The sequence below is a fragment of the Colobus angolensis genome, unplaced genomic scaffold (genome assembly GCF_000951035.1).
Source record: "Colobus angolensis palliatus isolate OR3802 unplaced genomic scaffold, Cang.pa_1.0 Scaffold153, whole genome shotgun sequence".
NCBI lineage: Eukaryota > Metazoa > Chordata > Mammalia > Primates > Cercopithecidae > Colobus > Colobus angolensis.
In genome coordinates, this window is record NW_012114633.1 from 6,644,745 (window position 1) to 6,662,474 (window position 17,730).

The 17,730-nt window shown below is 33.2% G+C and overlaps 1 protein-coding gene across 1 annotated transcript in view; it reads left to right on the plus strand.

Moving 5' to 3' along the window:
- Positions 1 to 15,161, plus strand: part of ZSWIM2 (zinc finger, SWIM-type containing 2) — a 21,352-nt gene extending 6,191 nt beyond the window's left edge. The window contains exons 4-9 of the mRNA XM_011936492.1: positions 4,450 to 4,660; positions 5,855 to 6,103; positions 9,362 to 9,446; positions 10,470 to 10,582; positions 13,115 to 13,268; positions 14,199 to 15,161. Coding sequence (XP_011791882.1) covers positions 4,450 to 4,660; positions 5,855 to 6,103; positions 9,362 to 9,446; positions 10,470 to 10,582; positions 13,115 to 13,268; positions 14,199 to 15,005 — 1,619 coding nt within the window. The 3' untranslated portion in view covers positions 15,006 to 15,161. The remainder of the gene's footprint in view (positions 1 to 4,449; positions 4,661 to 5,854; positions 6,104 to 9,361; positions 9,447 to 10,469; positions 10,583 to 13,114; positions 13,269 to 14,198) is intronic.
- The last annotated feature ends 2,569 nt before the right edge of the window (positions 15,162 to 17,730 follow it).

The window sequence follows — 17,730 nt, forward strand, 5'->3', positions numbered from 1 at the left end:
TGGTCTCGATCTCCTGACCTCGTGATCCGCCCGTCTCGGCCTCCCGAAGTGCTGGGATTACAGGCTTGAGCCACCGCGCCCGGCCCCATATGTAATTTTCTAGTAGCCATATTAAAAGAAGTAAAAAGAAACAGGGAAGTAATTTTAATATGTATTTTAACTTAACCCAGTACATCAAAATATTATTGTATCAACATGTAATCAATATAAAAGTTATCAGCTATTTTACTTTTTTTATACTAAGTCTTCAAAATCTAGCGTGTTTGTTATACTTACAGTGGATCTCAACTCTGACACTATATTTTCAATGGAAATATTTGATCTGTATATAGACTTCGTCAAACTTTTCAGTTGAAAAATAGATTCACATATCCAAATTGTTACATATTTATACATTTTTCTTTAACTATAGATTATCAGCTTTAAGTTAAAAACTAAATTTTTAATTTAACAAAATTTAAAATTTGTTTTGTCAGTCACACTCGTCAAATTTCAAGTACACAATAGCTACGTATGGCTAATGGCTACAATATTCAACAGTGTAGTTCTACCCAATTAAATTCAACAAATATTTATTGTGCCACATATTAGCCAGGAGCTCTGCTGGGTGCTTTTTATAAATTGAAAAATATGTATTGCTAGTATATGAATGTTTTTCATCTGCAAACACAGCAATTTTGTATTGATCAATTTAATATTTTACATTGTATTATTATTCTTTGCACTTATTGAAGACAGCAACCATTCAGTCTACAGTAGGGAATGTTTTAATGTTTAAAATTAATCCTATATAATTTGAGAATTTATACTTCCTTCTGAAATAAAGATTTTTTATATCTTTTGTATGTAAAATAAATTTTAATTAGTAAACATTGAGAAAATCCCATGTGTACAAAATACTAGAGAGTGTAATAATATTCAAAGTAAGTCTTAGTGATCTTAGAATTTATCATTTAAATTAAAGCTAGAATAAACATATATGAAAAATAAAGAAAACTATAAATAACTACTCCTTAGGATTATGTGTAGTATTTAAATAAGTGTGGAGGGAATGTTACTTGTAATGGAAGAGGAATGTTTTGAACATCGTTCAGAGATTCTTTTCTAAAAGGAATCTGGAAGCAATTATCTACATTCCAGTGTTGCATATAAGAAACCTGAGACTCTCTTTTCTTTTCAAAGACCGACAAAAAATGATTAGGTGGGAATTTTATTATGAAAAATGTTAATTTTTGAACGCTGAACATTCTTTTTTTCACAAACATTTTCCCAACAAAAGCTAGATTTACCACCTGATAGTTCCTTTTAAGTACAATAACTAGTGAATACTATCTGTTATTTTTGGAATTAAATATTTATGAATAAAATTAAAACTTCATTAAAGGAAATTTTTCTAAATTCTCACCAGAAAGATGTAAACTTTTTATTTTCTATTTTCCGTTTATGATTTTAAATGTATCATAAAACAGCCTAATATTCTGTCAGAATGATGTTTTCTGCTTTTATCAGACATTGTTACTTTATTATTTTTTGTTTGTTTGTTTGTTTTTGAGATGGAGTCTCGCTCTGTCGCCCAGGCTGGAGTGCAGTGGCAAGATCTTGGCTCACTTCAAGCTCCGCCTCCCGGGTTTACGCCATTCTCCTACCTCAGCCTTCTGAGCAGCTGGGACTACAGGCGCCCGCCACCACACCTGGCTAATTTTTTTTATATTTTTTTTTTCTTAGTAGAAACAGGGTTTCACCGTGTTAGCCAGGATGGTCTCGATCTCCTGACGACCTCGTAATCCGCCCTCCTCGGCCTCCCAAAGTGCTGGGGTTACAGGCGTGAGCCACCGCGCCTGGCTACTTTATATTTTCAATGCTATATAATCTCTGCTATATAATGACTTTCATTAAAAGTCATCAAAGGCTAGCTAATATTTCACTAAATATGGTATATTATAAGCAATTTAACTTTCTTCCATTATTAAGCATTTATTTCTAACTACTTGTTATATTCTTTGTATATGAAGCTTTTTGTTCTTTTCAACTATTTCCTTAGCCTAAAGTCTTATTGTGTTTTGGAGTAGAAGTGTTAATATTTTTATGTCTTCTCCTCATATGTACTGCCAAATATGTTGTCAGAATACTTTTGCTGATTTACAGTGATTTCAGCAATATGTCAATTTCTTTAAGTTTTATTTGTTTTTTGGATTCCTGTTTTTGGCACATTTTAACTGTAGTACTTAAGCATACAAAGAAAGATATTAACAGCATATTTAAGAAATATGAAAATAGAGACACATAGAAATATTTTTCCATGTTAGTAATATTTCTATAATTTTGGAAAGAAAGACAGCCACACAAAGGAGGAAAATACCAGATACAAGGTTCATAGTAATCTATCCATGCCTGGTAAATGAAATAAGAAAAGAGTTTCTATTCTCTGGTATATTTATTTATACCAGAGGATAAATAAATTTTAGGAAGATCTAAAATGTCTTCAAATACTTTTTTTTTATTATACTTTAAGTTCTAGGGTAAGAAATAACATAAGACAAACAAATCATAACATTTATGATAGTGTTTATTCAGTCAGTTTTATTTAGTGTCTGTGCTTTATTCTTATTTCAACTCATTTGCCTTTGATGCAAATAAAATTGAACATCTTCCACTGCCTTGTTTACTATTTGTGTTTTACGTGAATTGTATTTTGGCTATTTATTAGGATAAAACTGCAAACATTTCTTAATTATTATAAGCATTACTTTTTTCAAATGTTTTTCTAATCTGCTATAAATTTTTCTCTATGACATTATTCAATTTTGTTATACATATGAATTTTTGTGTTATTAAATCGGATCCTCTGTTCTTTTCATGTTTATTGTTTCGACCCTTTAAAAATTGTCTTTCTTCCATAGTATCAATAGTTCTTTGGAGTTTTTTTTTCTGCTCTTTTTATCATTTTTTTTCTTCATTATATAATAGCATCAGTGTGTAATTGTTTTGGTATAAGTTGGAGGTTGGTATTTGGTTTGAGTTAATTTTCTCCATATTGCCACCCAGTTATCTCAGTAACAGTTATTAGATAATACTTCTTTTGCTCTTTGTTTTACAATGTTTATTATTTAGAGCATCTCATATATTATTACATTTATTACTTGTACAACACATTGTGATGTCAGTTTAGATTAGCTGCCTTGCTCTTCTCTTTCAAAATATTCCTGTATAATCTTATGCATTAATTTTTCCAAATTCACTTTAGAAGAGTTTGTTTCTTTTATTTTCCAGTTCACATTTTACCACACAGAACAGTTTGTTGCCAACTTCTTTTATGAAATTTTATTCTTCAGTATTTCTGCTGACCCAGTGCATCTTTATTCCCCAAAGCACAATATTTTGTTATTTATTTTTCTCTCCTTTTTTAGAGAGCAGATGTTGCTGTGTCTCTGTGACAAATAGCCCTTCTTCCCCAAAGTAATGGTTAATTAATGTATGATGCCCTCCCACAGTCCACTTGCCATTCCACCTCAGACAGGGAGCCGCGATTTCTGTATTGAAATGTAACTGTGATGTTTTCAGTGTTTTTAGTGTTTAGTTGGGGGGCCTTTCCAGAAAAACAGAGCATTTTATTATCTTGGAAATAATTTTTAATTCATATATAGTAAAAAGATACATAAAATGAATAGAAAGCAGGGGACCGATAACAACTAGCATTTAAATTATGACATGTTCAGGAGTAGGAGAGGGAAGGGGGAAGCAGCAAAGAGATGGGCCAAGGAATAAAGAATCTAGGATTCCCTGATCAAAACTATAGGTACTTAGAATATCATTCCCTTAAGGATTGCAGAATGGAGAAAATTCAGAATTCAAAACATGCACATGCTAATGGTGCAGGCAATATAGTAACTAATAGATTGTCCTGAGAACCACTGACCAAATCTGTTGAGGACGAGGCTAATGAGACACTCTTTTGTAGGTATGCAAAACAGAAACAAAATATTTACAATTAGTTAAGTCTTGCTCTTCCATTATTTTTTAATTCACTTATTCATCTAACAAATAATTACAGTATCTCAGATATCAGTTTCCTCCTTATGTATTCATGTCCCATTTATTTTAATATTCTTATATGTTCATAAAATATTGTTTATGAACAAGTGAACAACTCAAAGTATAATACATGATTGTAACACCAATCCAAGGATGAGCACTATCATATTCAAGTGCACTGTTTGCATTGACTCATTTTTAGTAACAGGAAAAAAAAAATTTATATTTTTTCATATGACTCTTGTGACATTTTGGCTCTGAAAAAAATGTAAAGAAGTGGTCAATGTCAGTGTGATAATTCAATCAAAACTGTCTCTCTGATATTTGAAAGAAAATTCTAACTTTCAGCATAAGTTGTTACCTCTCTGTAGCTCCAATTTTGTGACTGAATTTTAATACTTTGGGATTTTTCACTAGCTGCTTTACAATTGGGTCTTGGAGAAAGAGAGATAAGTGACTTGCTTCGGGGGATACATCGAGTTCAAACTCCCCAACCAGGAACAAATGACCACAATGAACATGTTGAAGAAGATGGGTACATTAAACAGAAGGAAATCGATTCCGAGGATATCTGCTCTATTTGTCAAGAGCTACTTTTAGAGAAAAAGCTTCCTGTCACCTTTTGCAGGTGATGTATTTTTTCTTTGGATTCTTAAAACTAATTAAAAATTCTAAAACATATTTGTGATTTATTACCTTAGGAGACTTGATAGGGAAAAAATAGACAACTTTACCTACCGCTAATTTATACTTAATTAAATTCCTTTGTTTCCTAACACACACACATATATTATATATTTTTATATATAGTATATATATTTACATGTTATAATATATATTATATATGTTAGGAAACAACATATATATATGTGTGTATGTATGTTGTGAGCTAAATATATGCTCTTACTCTAAATCTTTCTGAGCTACACTACAAGGGTAAAAATTGAAGCATAATTCCACAATTATTCCTCCTCCTACCTTAAGTAACAGGAGTAGAGTAATTTCTCTGTTTTTATTTTATACACATGAATAAATGTTATGGCTTATTATAGTTATAAAGACTTCTCTGGAAGTAAAGATTATTTTACTTTGAAATTACAAAAATTATTTTCAGTTTTTCAAAATTCTATCTTTAAACCTAAATAATTCAATTTTCACATATGCACAAATGTTTACTGAGAATCTAATGTTCATACTTTTCTTCACAGCACTATAAGGTTGGACTTGAAAAATTTGGACAGCCATTTGCCATTGCTATCTTTTTCTCCTGATCATTCTTTTTTCTTCTGATAATTTAACAAAACTTTTGTACACACTGTAGTTGTTCATATGTCTGCTTCTATTGCATATTGTAAAATTATTAACTGCTTTCCAAAATAGTATTTCTCTCAGCAGCTATTTCTTTGGTACTGCCATGTACTATGTGACTTCTGGAAAAGTATGGTGGCACCCCTGCTCTCAGTGAAGCATTTTATTAAAATAATCATTATTATTTTCCTTTGTGTTAAGCCTATATTCATTCTCACTTTACAAATGAAAATATTTTAATGTTGCAAAATCTTTCACCATTTCATTGCAATGAAGGAAAATTTAAGTTTGGAATTCCGATGTATTAAAGATGATAGATTACTAGAGTGAGTGAGTGTGTGTGTGTATGTAATCAAGCTATAGCTGAAAATCAGTTCAGAATCTATTTTTATGTGGAATAAAGATGGTAGCACAGGAAATTTTACTTATATAAATATATATGTAATATATATATACAATGGATATATAAAACTGCTCTATACAAATGATAAACTTGAATTTTTATCTCTCATAGGTTTGGCTGTGGCAATAGTATTCATATAAAATGCATGAAAATCTTAGCTAATTATCAGAGTACATCAAACACTTCCATGTTGAAATGTCCTCTGTGCAGGAAAGAGTTTGCACCATTAAAACTTATTTTGGAGGAGTTCAAAAACTCTAGCAAACTTGTAACTTCAGCAGAGAAAGAGAGACTGGACAAACACCTTGGAATTCCCTGTAATAACTGCAAACAATTTCCAATTGAGGGGAAGTGTTATAAGTAAGTGTTCTCTGTAAACTATAAACATGTGTTCTTTTTATTTTTTTACATCAGGAAACTTTGAGCATTAGAGCACCCATTCTATAGCCTCTCTCTTCCTGCATATACTGTTTGACTTGTGTGACAACTGCTTATTTAGGACTTACAGACTGACCTCTATCTCAGTCCAGCATCTCAGGAACTCCAATCATTTTATTTTCTTCTGTGCAAGGGTATTGTTTTGAGCTCTGGTCTAGATTGGGTCTGAAGTAGCACCCCATCCCAGAAGCTCTGGACACAGGATAGGTGGCTTTAGCCTAGATGAGTTTCCAAGCTCAGAGCCTTGCTGGATCTCTCACCGTCTGTAACTTTATTTGAACTACCTTTGAGGTCAGTTCCAAAAATTCCAAAGATTGGGCCAGAGGGACATTGACTAGATTGACTGAATATTTAATCCAGTCCTCCCTACTCCAAATTGCAATGAGTACAGGTTTTACTTTCTTTCATATCTTATACTTAAACAACAACTACAAAAACATAGTAATTATTAGAGCAAACAGTTTTCACTGTGAGTAACCCCCAAACTTTCCCACAATTCTCACGATAAAACATAAAGTAATTGCTATGCCTAGGAAATTGTATTTTCTTAATTAAAATTTTAAGTTAACAGTACATTAATAAGAAAACATTATTTCAATCTTTGTTACATTTTTTTGAAATGCATCAGTTTATTTTTCAGCCTTCTTGAATTACATTATGATGAGCCCAATTTAAATTATATATATATTAAAACTCATAAAGCCATAAAACATTATCACATCCAACAACAAATTATACCTATCTCCTTTGAATTTAGTTTTGTTTTCTGTATGTGTTACACAGAAGAAAGTTAATTATTCACAAAAGTGTTTGCTGGAAAATGGCTGGCCTCAGAAGGCTCCTAGGGAGGACTCTAACTTGGGGAAGAAGTACAAAATGTTTACAAACTTTTAGCAAGAGGTATTTAGCTAGGTTCAGGAATGTTGTTTAAAGAGGATTCCAGGAAAAGGAAGGACTTGATCTTATTAGCAGCCGTCATATGGGCAATTTAAATTTTCTCAAGAGGGGTGGATAGCACAGTGAGGGAGGGGCTAATGTCATATGTGAAAGAGGGGGCTGGGACATGTAGGGGAACAAGGACATGTGAGGGCCACAGTATAAAATTCTCAGTGCTTACAATCAATGTTCCCCAAATGGTTTACATACAACTTTAGTATAAATCTTGCTTTTAGGTATGTTGTTGATGACAGTACACTCCTGTCACTCAGAGCTTTCTGACTGCTTTTTCTGTCCTTGGGCATTATTCTTCCTACTAAGTAAACACATGACCCACTATCCTGCCGATTGCCCACTAGTGACCCTACACTCTCCTTTGAGAATCTTTTCTTGTCTCATAACTTCTCCTCTAGGGATCTTGCTAACAATTGCTCATCTCTGTCTCCATTCTCTTTTACAAATTAAAGAATGCATTTTCAATGTTTGTGACTCCATCCATCTTCTATTCCCTCGAGTACTGACATTTCAGTCATCAGTTTGAAAAACTATTTCCATTTCTTTTAGGAACACGTTGAGTAGGAGACAAGATTAACTAGAAAGTTTCTTCATTCCTTCTTCATTAGAATTTCAGAATTTAACTACTTCATCTTTTAAGAGGTTAATTGCAAAATTACTAGATATATGTTAAAATACAGAGATGCTTAACTTTTTTTTAGCCCAACATACTTTGATGTATTGAATAAATGGCACCATTTCTTCAACTCATTGCTGTTAATTATTAAAATCTTCCCTGTATGTACAAAGAGTAATAATGAATAAATTAGCATTTGCTTCTTTTAAGATGTCTGAGGAACATATTTTCTTAAATTTCTCATGGCAATAATCTTCTAAATATTTGATAACTTGAATAATAAGTTTACTTGATTACTGCTCAGAATATTTTCAGTTTGGTAAATTATGCTGCAAGTAATTTAAAATCCTCTGCTTGTGACAAAATTTTTATAAACAATATAACTTTTAGATTGGGCTTTTATGGAAAGTGTTTTTTTTTTTTTTTGATTTGTCAATAGTTTTTACTGAGATCTTTTATGTTTACCTTTTTCCATTCTGTGGGAAAGAAAGAATATAATTTTTATTTTCAAGAAGTATGCTGCCAACTCTAACTCTGGCACTCATGAAACAACTGGAAAGCAGAACTGGATAATCAAGTGACAGAGTATCTAATAGACTGTAGATCCTATAAGAATGTAGAGAAAGAGGTAAATGAAAGCTAAGGTAGTCTGAGAAGGCATCATGGAAGGGGCATGTGGTGGACAAAATAATAGACTTCCTAAAACGTCCACATCCTTATGCCCAGAACTTATATGTCATAGAGGAATTAAGGTTGCACAGGAAATTAAGGTTTCTAATCACTGACCTTGAAATAAAGAGGTTATCCTGGATTGCTTGAATAAGCCTTGTGTAATCGTATAGGTTCTTAAAAGTAGAAGAGGGAGGCAAGAAAGTCAGAGGGAAATGTGATTGTGGAAGAAAGGCAGAGATGCTACTTTGTTTGTTTTGAAATGGTCACAAGCTAATAAATGTAGGCAGCCTCTAGAACAGCAGTCCTCAAACATTTTGGCACCAGCGACCAGTTTTGTGGAAGACAATTTTTCTACAGGGGTTATTGGGGGATGGTTTCAGGATGAGACTGTTTCACCTCAGACCATCACGTACTAGATTTTCATAAGGAGCACACAACCTAGATCTCTCATGTGCACAGTTCACAGTAGGGTTCACACTCCTATGAGAATCTGATGCCACCGCTGATCTGACAGAAGGTGGAGATTTGCTCTCCCACAATTCAGCTCCTGCTGTATGTCCCAGTTCCAAACAGGCCACAGACCAGGTCAGCGCCTGGGGTTGGGGACCCCTGCTCTAGAAGATGGAAAGAGCAAGGAAATAGATTCTCCCCTAAAGCCCCCTAAAAGTAACACGGCCCTGCCAACCCGTTGGTTTTAGCACACTGAAACTCATTTCAGACTTCTATCCTATGGAAGAGTAAGATAATACATTTGTGCAGTTTAAGCTAAGTTTGTAGCAAATTTTTACAGCAGCGACAGGAAACTAATACACAGTGTGACTTGAGATGATCCTTGTCATGTTTGAATTGTTCCCAGGAAGTTTTGGTCTGAATTTTTCACCCAAAACCATCACAATAATAGGATGTTTTTTCTTGCGTGTTTTGATGTTTTGTATTTTTAGGTGTACCGAGTGCATAGAATATCACTTATGCCAGGAATGTTTTGATAGCTGCTGCCATCTTTCCCACACGTTTACATTTCGTGAGGTACAGTATCCATCTTGAATCTAAAACGGTGTTTCTATTTGTTCTGTTGTAGAGCTAAGTCAGTCTAAGAATAAGAAGAATAACAACACTGTGAAACAGAGCTGATTGGTTTTTAATATAAACCTAAAGCTATATTTTTAGGAGAACTCTTTTTCATAAGGATGTACAAAGCAACCAGTTCTTACACTGGTAATTTATAAAATCTAACATGATAAGAAACATCTGATGACACTATGAATAAATTTTCGGAACAGAAAATATAGCCATCAAACTTGAATATTAGTTTTTAAAAAGCTGTCAACATTACAAATTGTCTTATAATGAAAAGCCAAAACATTTATGATTTTCTCTTAAGTTTTCTTACATAAACAATAATGAAACATGGAATTTTACTGGGATAATTTAAATCGTACACTTTAAAAGTATCTCCTGATGTTGAATAATATTACTACTTTCTGCTTACCAGACAAGATAAAATAAAACATACACAATTATTGTTATTTCTTACCTTAAAAAGTAATGCCATTATAGCAGCTGTGCAATAGCATGAGACTCACTAACAATTTGTAAATACTTTAACGTGTTGAAAAATAATATATATGCTTAAAAATATTGTGTATTGGCCGGGCGCAGTGGCTCACACCTGTAATCCCAGCACCTTGGGAGGCCAAGGTGGGCGGATCATGAGGTCAAGAGATAGAGACCATCCTGGCTAACACGGTGAAACCCCATTCTCTACTAAAAATACAAAAAATTAGCCAGGCGTGGTGGTGGGCGCTTGTAGTCCCAGCTACTCGGGAGGCTGAGGCAGGAATGGCATGAACCCGGGGGATAGAGCTTGCAGTGAGCCGAGAATGTGCCACTGCACTCCAGCCTGGGTGACAGAATAAGACTCCGTCTCAAAAAAAAAAAAAAAAAATTGTGTATTATTCACATTATTGATATGCAACCTACTAATTTTTATCCACAAAATGAAAATATCCATGACTTTGCAAAGTAACATCTACTTTTCACCTATTACAGAAAAGAAACCAAAAATGGAGATCACTAGAAAAAAGAACAGATGAAGCCGTAAAATACATAGATACTAAAAATGAGATAGAAGAAAAGATGTCACATTTTCAAGAAAAGCAAGAGTGAGATTCCCAGTAAAATTTATATTTCTTGTATGACCGAATCTTTGAATAACTTTTCAATTTGAATAATTTGTATTTATTCTCCTATTTATTATTTAATTATTATTAAGCATTTAGATACTAGGTGGCATTGTACTATCCAGTTGAAGAGTAAGGCTGTAGAGTCAGACTGCTTGAATCCAATCATAGTTCAACCACACATTGTCTATGTGACTTGTGGACTAGTTACTTCACTTCTATCTGCCACATTTTCCTCATCTTTAAAATGGGAGTAATTGTTGAAACCAATCTTGTAGGAATTTTGTGAGTATGAAATGAGTTAATACACACAATAAATATTCAAATAATGTCATCTATTATTTTTAATTTGACCAGAAACTATACTAGATACTAGGGATACAGTGGTTTCCTCAGTAATCAAATGATCGACGTAAATGTAAAATTGAAACTGACATCAGTTATGTTTAAATAAAATCAGATTCAAATATGTTTGAAATTTGCCTTTGAAATAATTGGCCTCTGGGGGAAGAGGTCTCCAGACCTTTTGCAGTAGTCCTGTTCAATTACAGAAAATTTAGGCTGGGCGCTGTGGCTCAAGCCTGTAACCCTAGCACTTTGGTAGACCAAAGCAGGTGGATCACCTGAGGTCAGGAGTTCGAGACCAGCCTGGCCAACATGGTGAAACCCCGTCTCTACTAAAAATACAAAATTAGCTGGGCATGGTGGCACATGCCTGTAATCCCAGCTACTCGGGAGGCTGAGGCAGGAGAATTGCTTGAAACTGGGAGCCAGAGGTTGCAGTGAGACGAAATGGCAACACTGTACTCCAACCTAGGCAATGGAGTGAGACTCTATCTCAAAAATAGAAAGAAAGAAAGAAAGAAAATGTAGCCTGTCGTATAATATTAAGAGATTGTGTACATTATGAAACACATAGAAAAGAGACAACTTTTAAAGGATGGGATTAAATAGAAACTAAAAATACTTTCAGTGAATCAACTAAACAAAAAATGTGCTTGTTCTCACTAAATATACACACACACACACACATACATATAATACACCCATACCCCCACACACGTGCACATACACACTATCCAAACTTCAATTGATATATAGCCCATGCCTATGGGTACTGCACACACGTTGGAGACCAGAGCTCTTGTGGGGCATCAAATGAGCCTACACAAAGGCTTTGCAACTCCATTTTCCCTGCACAGGTATCATACTTCATCCTGTTAGAATGCTAAGTTGTATAACTAATGGTTGGACTTAGGAGATATTGGGGGACAGGGAGTTCAGAAGGAGAACATTAGGGGAAGAAGGACATTTTAGGCAGAGAAAATGGAATAAATAAAGAGAATTTGAGGATAAGAAACAGTAGGTAACAACCTTAAAAGAGTACTAAAAATATACATTTTCATTGAAATTAGATGACCCTGGTAAGGCAATTTCTTTAATATGATGGGGATATATCTGCAGAGTAATGAGAAGTACAAACTTTTCTGAAGAATATATTTGAACTTCGTTCTGAACGACTTTTGAATGATAGGAACATATCTGACCTTTTAACCGAACTTTTTTTTTTCTCTTAAAGATTTGTTGTATCTGTTTTACCAGTTGCAATGGCATCAAATAGCAGTTAACTCAGAGTATATCATCTTAGTTATGTCAGTCAGTATTTTTGGTACAAAAAAAGGAGTTGGTACTTTTAGAGTTACATTAACATAGTCTAACAATATGGAAGTGATAAGAATATACCCCAAATGAAAACAAATTTCTTTATCTCTTATGATCTACCAATTTACTATAGTAGCCTGGAATATTTAATGTGGCTTACTATTCACTTCACTTCCTACCAGAAGACAGAGTGAATTGGGTTGTATTTTTCTAAACAGTTGCCTAAGTGTTGACTCAGACTAAAATATTATAATTTGAGTATATGGTCTGATTTTATTGACCTTAAAGTGCAACTCAAACTCAAAAATTTTGGGTTAGAGTTTTTATTTGATATGACTACTTAAAACTTTTTTTTTTTTAAGGTGAAGTCTCACTGTCGTCCAGGCTGGAGTACAGTGGCGTGATCTTGGCTCACTGCAACCTCTACCTCCTGGGTCCAAGGGATACTCCTGCCACAGCCTCTTGAGTAGCTGGGATTACAGGCACCCACTACCATGCCTGGCTAATTTTTCTGTATATTTTTTAGAGATGGGGTTTCGCCATGTTGGCCAGGCTGGTCTCAAACTCCTGACCTCAGGTAATGCACCCACCTCAGTCTCCCAAAGTGCTGGGATTACAGGTGTGAGCCACCGCACCTGGCCAAAAACTTTGTTCTTTGTGAAGTTGGATCCATATTGTTCAGGATCAATAAAATAGATCATTTAACTTTATAATATATGAGATTGATTATCTTTAGTTCAAGAAAACCTAGGGTTCATTGCATTATTTATATAGAGACTACTTACCTGTGCTATTGATCATTTCCTGATCTATAGTAACATGTAAACACTCATGTCTCTTCTTCTCATTCAGCCAAGTTTACACACCAAAACACGTTGTAAGATCATTGCCTCTCCAACTGATTACTAAGAATAGTAAGCTTCTTGCTCCAGGCTACCAGTGTCTACTTTGTTTGAAGGCATTTCATCTTGGTCAACATACAAGATTGCTACCATGTACTCACAAGGTAAAAGTCACATCATTTTAGTTTTACTTTCCCTGTAGGGTCAATTATCACAAATGAAGTGACAATTTAAGTCTGTCCTTTTACTTTTGAGTTGTACTCTGTACAGAGGTGTTCACATTGCACAGCACATAGAGAAAAAACTGCCACAGAGACTACTGAGAAGGCAGCTTTCTCCCTGAGGATGTGTTTATACTGATTAGTACTCATTTCTGTATATACTATCTAGGAAAGATAAAATGGTACTTTAAGTTAGATTCCTTTATCTACTTTAGTTATCTGTAGAAAGAAAAAGGTTATAGAATACTAATATTTGGCTATGTATTTTTATGAGTCTTAAGATGAAAACAGAAATGCCTAAGTTGACAATTATTATTTCATATGAACTCACTAGAATCAGGATAATACTACTTGATCACTATATAATTGATAAGCAACTACATAGTGGTTGATAACCAACTTTTTTTCTGAAATAAAGTTGCTTCAGTAAATAAAGTTTCAGTAATAAAGTTTTAGAGTCAGCCTTACTTAAAATGGCTAATTGTTTTATTTCCAAAAATTTAATTTGTTATTTTATATTTTACTGTTATCAGATCCATTTTCAACCCCAGTTGGTTATGACTTTTAAAATAATTTTCATTAGAAATAATTAGCAGTGAAATTAATAGCTTTAAGTAGAGAACTTTTAACAAAATTATGAGTGCTATCCATAAAAGGCTTTGCATTTTAATATAGAAAATGGAAATCAGTCCCTACATCAGTTATATTTAGAAATGAATTTCTTCAAAATATTTTCATGAAACTTGATAAATAATTATTTTTCAATTTTGCTAAATATTTTAAATCATACAATTCTGAAACTGGGGGAAATTTACTTGAATAATATTATAAACAAGATTAGTATGGTTCTGATTAGCTCATCTTTTTTTAAAGTTTCACAGGAAATGTATTGACAATTGGTTATTCCACAAGTGCAATTCGTGCCCTATTGATGGACAAGCTATATATAACCCTTTAACTTGGAAAAATTCAGCAGTGAATGGACAAGCACATCAATCTATTTCAAACAGAGACATCATTCATCTATCAAAGCAGAAAGAGCCAGATCTTTTTATTCCTGGTACTGGATTAGTCTTAAAACAAAATAGACTTGGAATTTTACCTAGCATACCTCAGTGTAATTTTGATAAATTGAATACACCTCAAAGCCCAAAAGATGCCTGTGAGAATATACCAATAGACAATCTATGCTCTATCCAATTAGATAATTCAAATTCAAGAAAATTAACCTATGAATATAAAATTAGCCAACATTTTCCCAGATATCTTCAAGATTTACCCATGGTATCATTTGGGAAAATACCATCTCAAACATTTCTTCCCCCTATTGTTCATAAGAATATCGTATGTCCCACTGCAATGGAAAGTCCATGCATCAGTGGAAAATACCACACTAGTCAAAGCCGGATGACCAAAGGCTGTACATGTAATAACCACAACCTAAAGAAGACTCCTGGCACTAAAATAAGAGAGGACAATAAGAGATCAACTGTACTTCCAGAGGATTTCAATCTTATTGTCAATTGGAGCACAGCTAAACTTAGTTTGTCTAAAAGGTATAATAACTGTATGGGGGAAATTACACGAAAATGTAGTCATCTGTCAAGACAGCCTGTGTCTCACTCTGTAAATACAAAAGGTACTGAGCTATCTTTAATAATAGAAGGAGTTCAATTGTGAAAAAGAATTTTTATTTACTATTAGAAAATATTTGAATGTTGAGCATAAAAAATGTTTTATGTAGAACATAAAAAGCACATATAGTCTTGACAAATGTATATAAAATTCTCTCTTGGAATTTGCCTACTTACCTATAAACAGCTCACTACACTTAAAGGAAATGATTCTATTACTTATATGACTTATAGCATTAGGTGTCTTCATGAGTATATTCAGGATGTTATAAATAATGAATAATTTTTAGAGCCTTTATCTTATTTTATTCTGATGTTAGCAATGTTTTACTTAAATTAAGGAAATAGGTTTTTCCTACTTTGAGTCACTGTTTTCAAATATTTTTTATGGTAGCATATAACATGCAGGGATTACTTCCCGGTACTTCTGTATTTTCTGCATTTTTCTTGCACTAGTAATTACCACAAACCGATAAAAAAAAAAAAAAAACTTGAAAAACTCCATAAAGGAGTTTTCTTATACATGAAATGAAAATAAAATGAAATACTATCAGCTATGTCACATTTATAATGGTCTTACTGTTTTATTTTCAAGAAACTTATATAAATACTTCCAAATTTCTTAATACAATCACTATTATTGAAGGATCTGTAATTTTAAATCTGCTCTATTTTCAAAGTAACCATTGTTTCAAAATGTACATTTGAAAAAATATAACCCTTAGATTTTTATTTTAAATTATATGGCTCAGTTTCTTTTCAAATGTTTTTAAAATTATTGATGCTATATTGATTTGTGTTATCTGTCACAAGGAAAAAATATTACATGATAATTTTTATCATGGTAATAATGTAATACATAGGTCTATGAAACAACTCTTGAAGATATCAAGCAAAATTCTCTGAAAAGAGTATTTGCATTTAAAGAAGTGATTAAATTGAGGTTAATCGTAAACAAAGTAGTTAATAAAATGTAGTTCAGAAACAGTAACTGAGAGTTAATTATAATATGAGCTGCATTTGAAAACTGAATGAAAGTTTGTCTTGCTGCTGACATACAAATGGATGGCCAAATAAATTTGTCAGCAATTCAGAATTTTATCAGCCTATTTGTCTTGAAAGAGAGAGCTAAGGAAACTGCAAATTAATTTTCCAGTTAATAAAATATTATTTAGGTTCCCATAGATATTTCACCTTTCTTATTTATTTTATAATTTTTTTCATGAACTTATATTTTAAGTACCAGGGTACATGTGCAGGATGTGCAGGTTTGTTACACAGGTAAATATGTGCTGTGGTGGTTTGCTGCACAGATCAACCCATCACCTAGGTACTAAGCCCAGCATCCATTAGCTATTCTTTCTGATGCTCTCCTTCCCTCTGCCCCCAAGACAGGCCCCATTGTGTGTTGTTCCCATCATTCAGCTCTCACTTATGAATGAGAACATGCAGTGTTTGGTTTTCTGTTCCTGTGTTAATTTCCTGAGGATAATGGCTTCCGGCTTCATTCATGTCCCTGCAAAGGACATGATCTCATTCCTTTTTATGGTTGCATAGTATTCTATGATGTATAAGTACCACATTTTCTTTATCCAGTCTATCATTGATGGGCATTTGAGTTGATTCTGAAATCAACCAATTGCGGTTGTGAATAGTGCACAATGAACATTCATGTGCATGTATCTTTATAATAGAATGATTTATATTCCTTTGCATATATACCCAGTAATGGAATTGCTGAATCAAATGGTATTTTTGCTTCTAGATCTTTGAGGAATCACCACAATATCTTCCACAATGGTTGAACTAATTTACACTCCTACCAACAGTGTAAAAGCATTTCCTTTTCTCCACAACCTCGCCAGCATCTGTTGTTTCCTGACCTTTTAATAATCATCATTCTGACTGGCATGAGATGGTATCTCATCGTGGTTATGATTTGCATTTCTCTAATGATCAGTGATGTTGAGCTTTCTTTCATATGTATCGGCCACATGAATGTCTTCTTTTGAGAAGTGTCTGTTCATGTCCTTTGCCGACTTTTTAATGGGATTGTTTTTTTCTTATAAATTTAAGTTCCTTGTAGACTCTAGATATTAGACCTTTGTCAGATAGATAGATTGCAAAAATTTTCTCCCATTCTATAGGTTGTCTGTTCACTCTGATGATAGTTGCTTTTGCTGTGTAGAAGCTCTGTAGTTTAATTACATCCCATTTGTCAATTTTTGCTTTTGTTGCAGTTGCTTTCAGTGTTTTCATTATTAAATCGCTGCCCGTGTCTATGTCCTGAATGGTATTGCCTAGGGTTTCTTCTAGGGTTTTTATGGTTTTAGGTTTTATGTTTAAGTATTTAATCCATCTTGAGTTAACTTTTGTAGAAGGTGTAAGGAAAGGGTTCAGCTTCAATTTTTTGCATATTGCTATCTAGTTCTCCCAACCCCACTTATTAGATAGGGAATCCTTTCCCCATTGCTTGTTTTTCACTCTTCTTTTTAAAAGAACCCTTCAAAACAGATAGACAATCTTTTGGAAAAAAAATAGATATAGGACTATCAACAGTAAAAAAGTTGGAATGCTAGTTGAGATAATGCCATAAAATTCATGTTTTAGTTACGAGAAAGATATAATATGGATACTATTCTTGCACTAGTCAAACTGGTTAATGAATATTTAGCAATTTTAATTTTATTGTTGCAGTAATATACAATATACCAAATATTCATGATTATAAAAGGAGAGTAGAAATTAGCTAATACAGTAATGATTCCTTG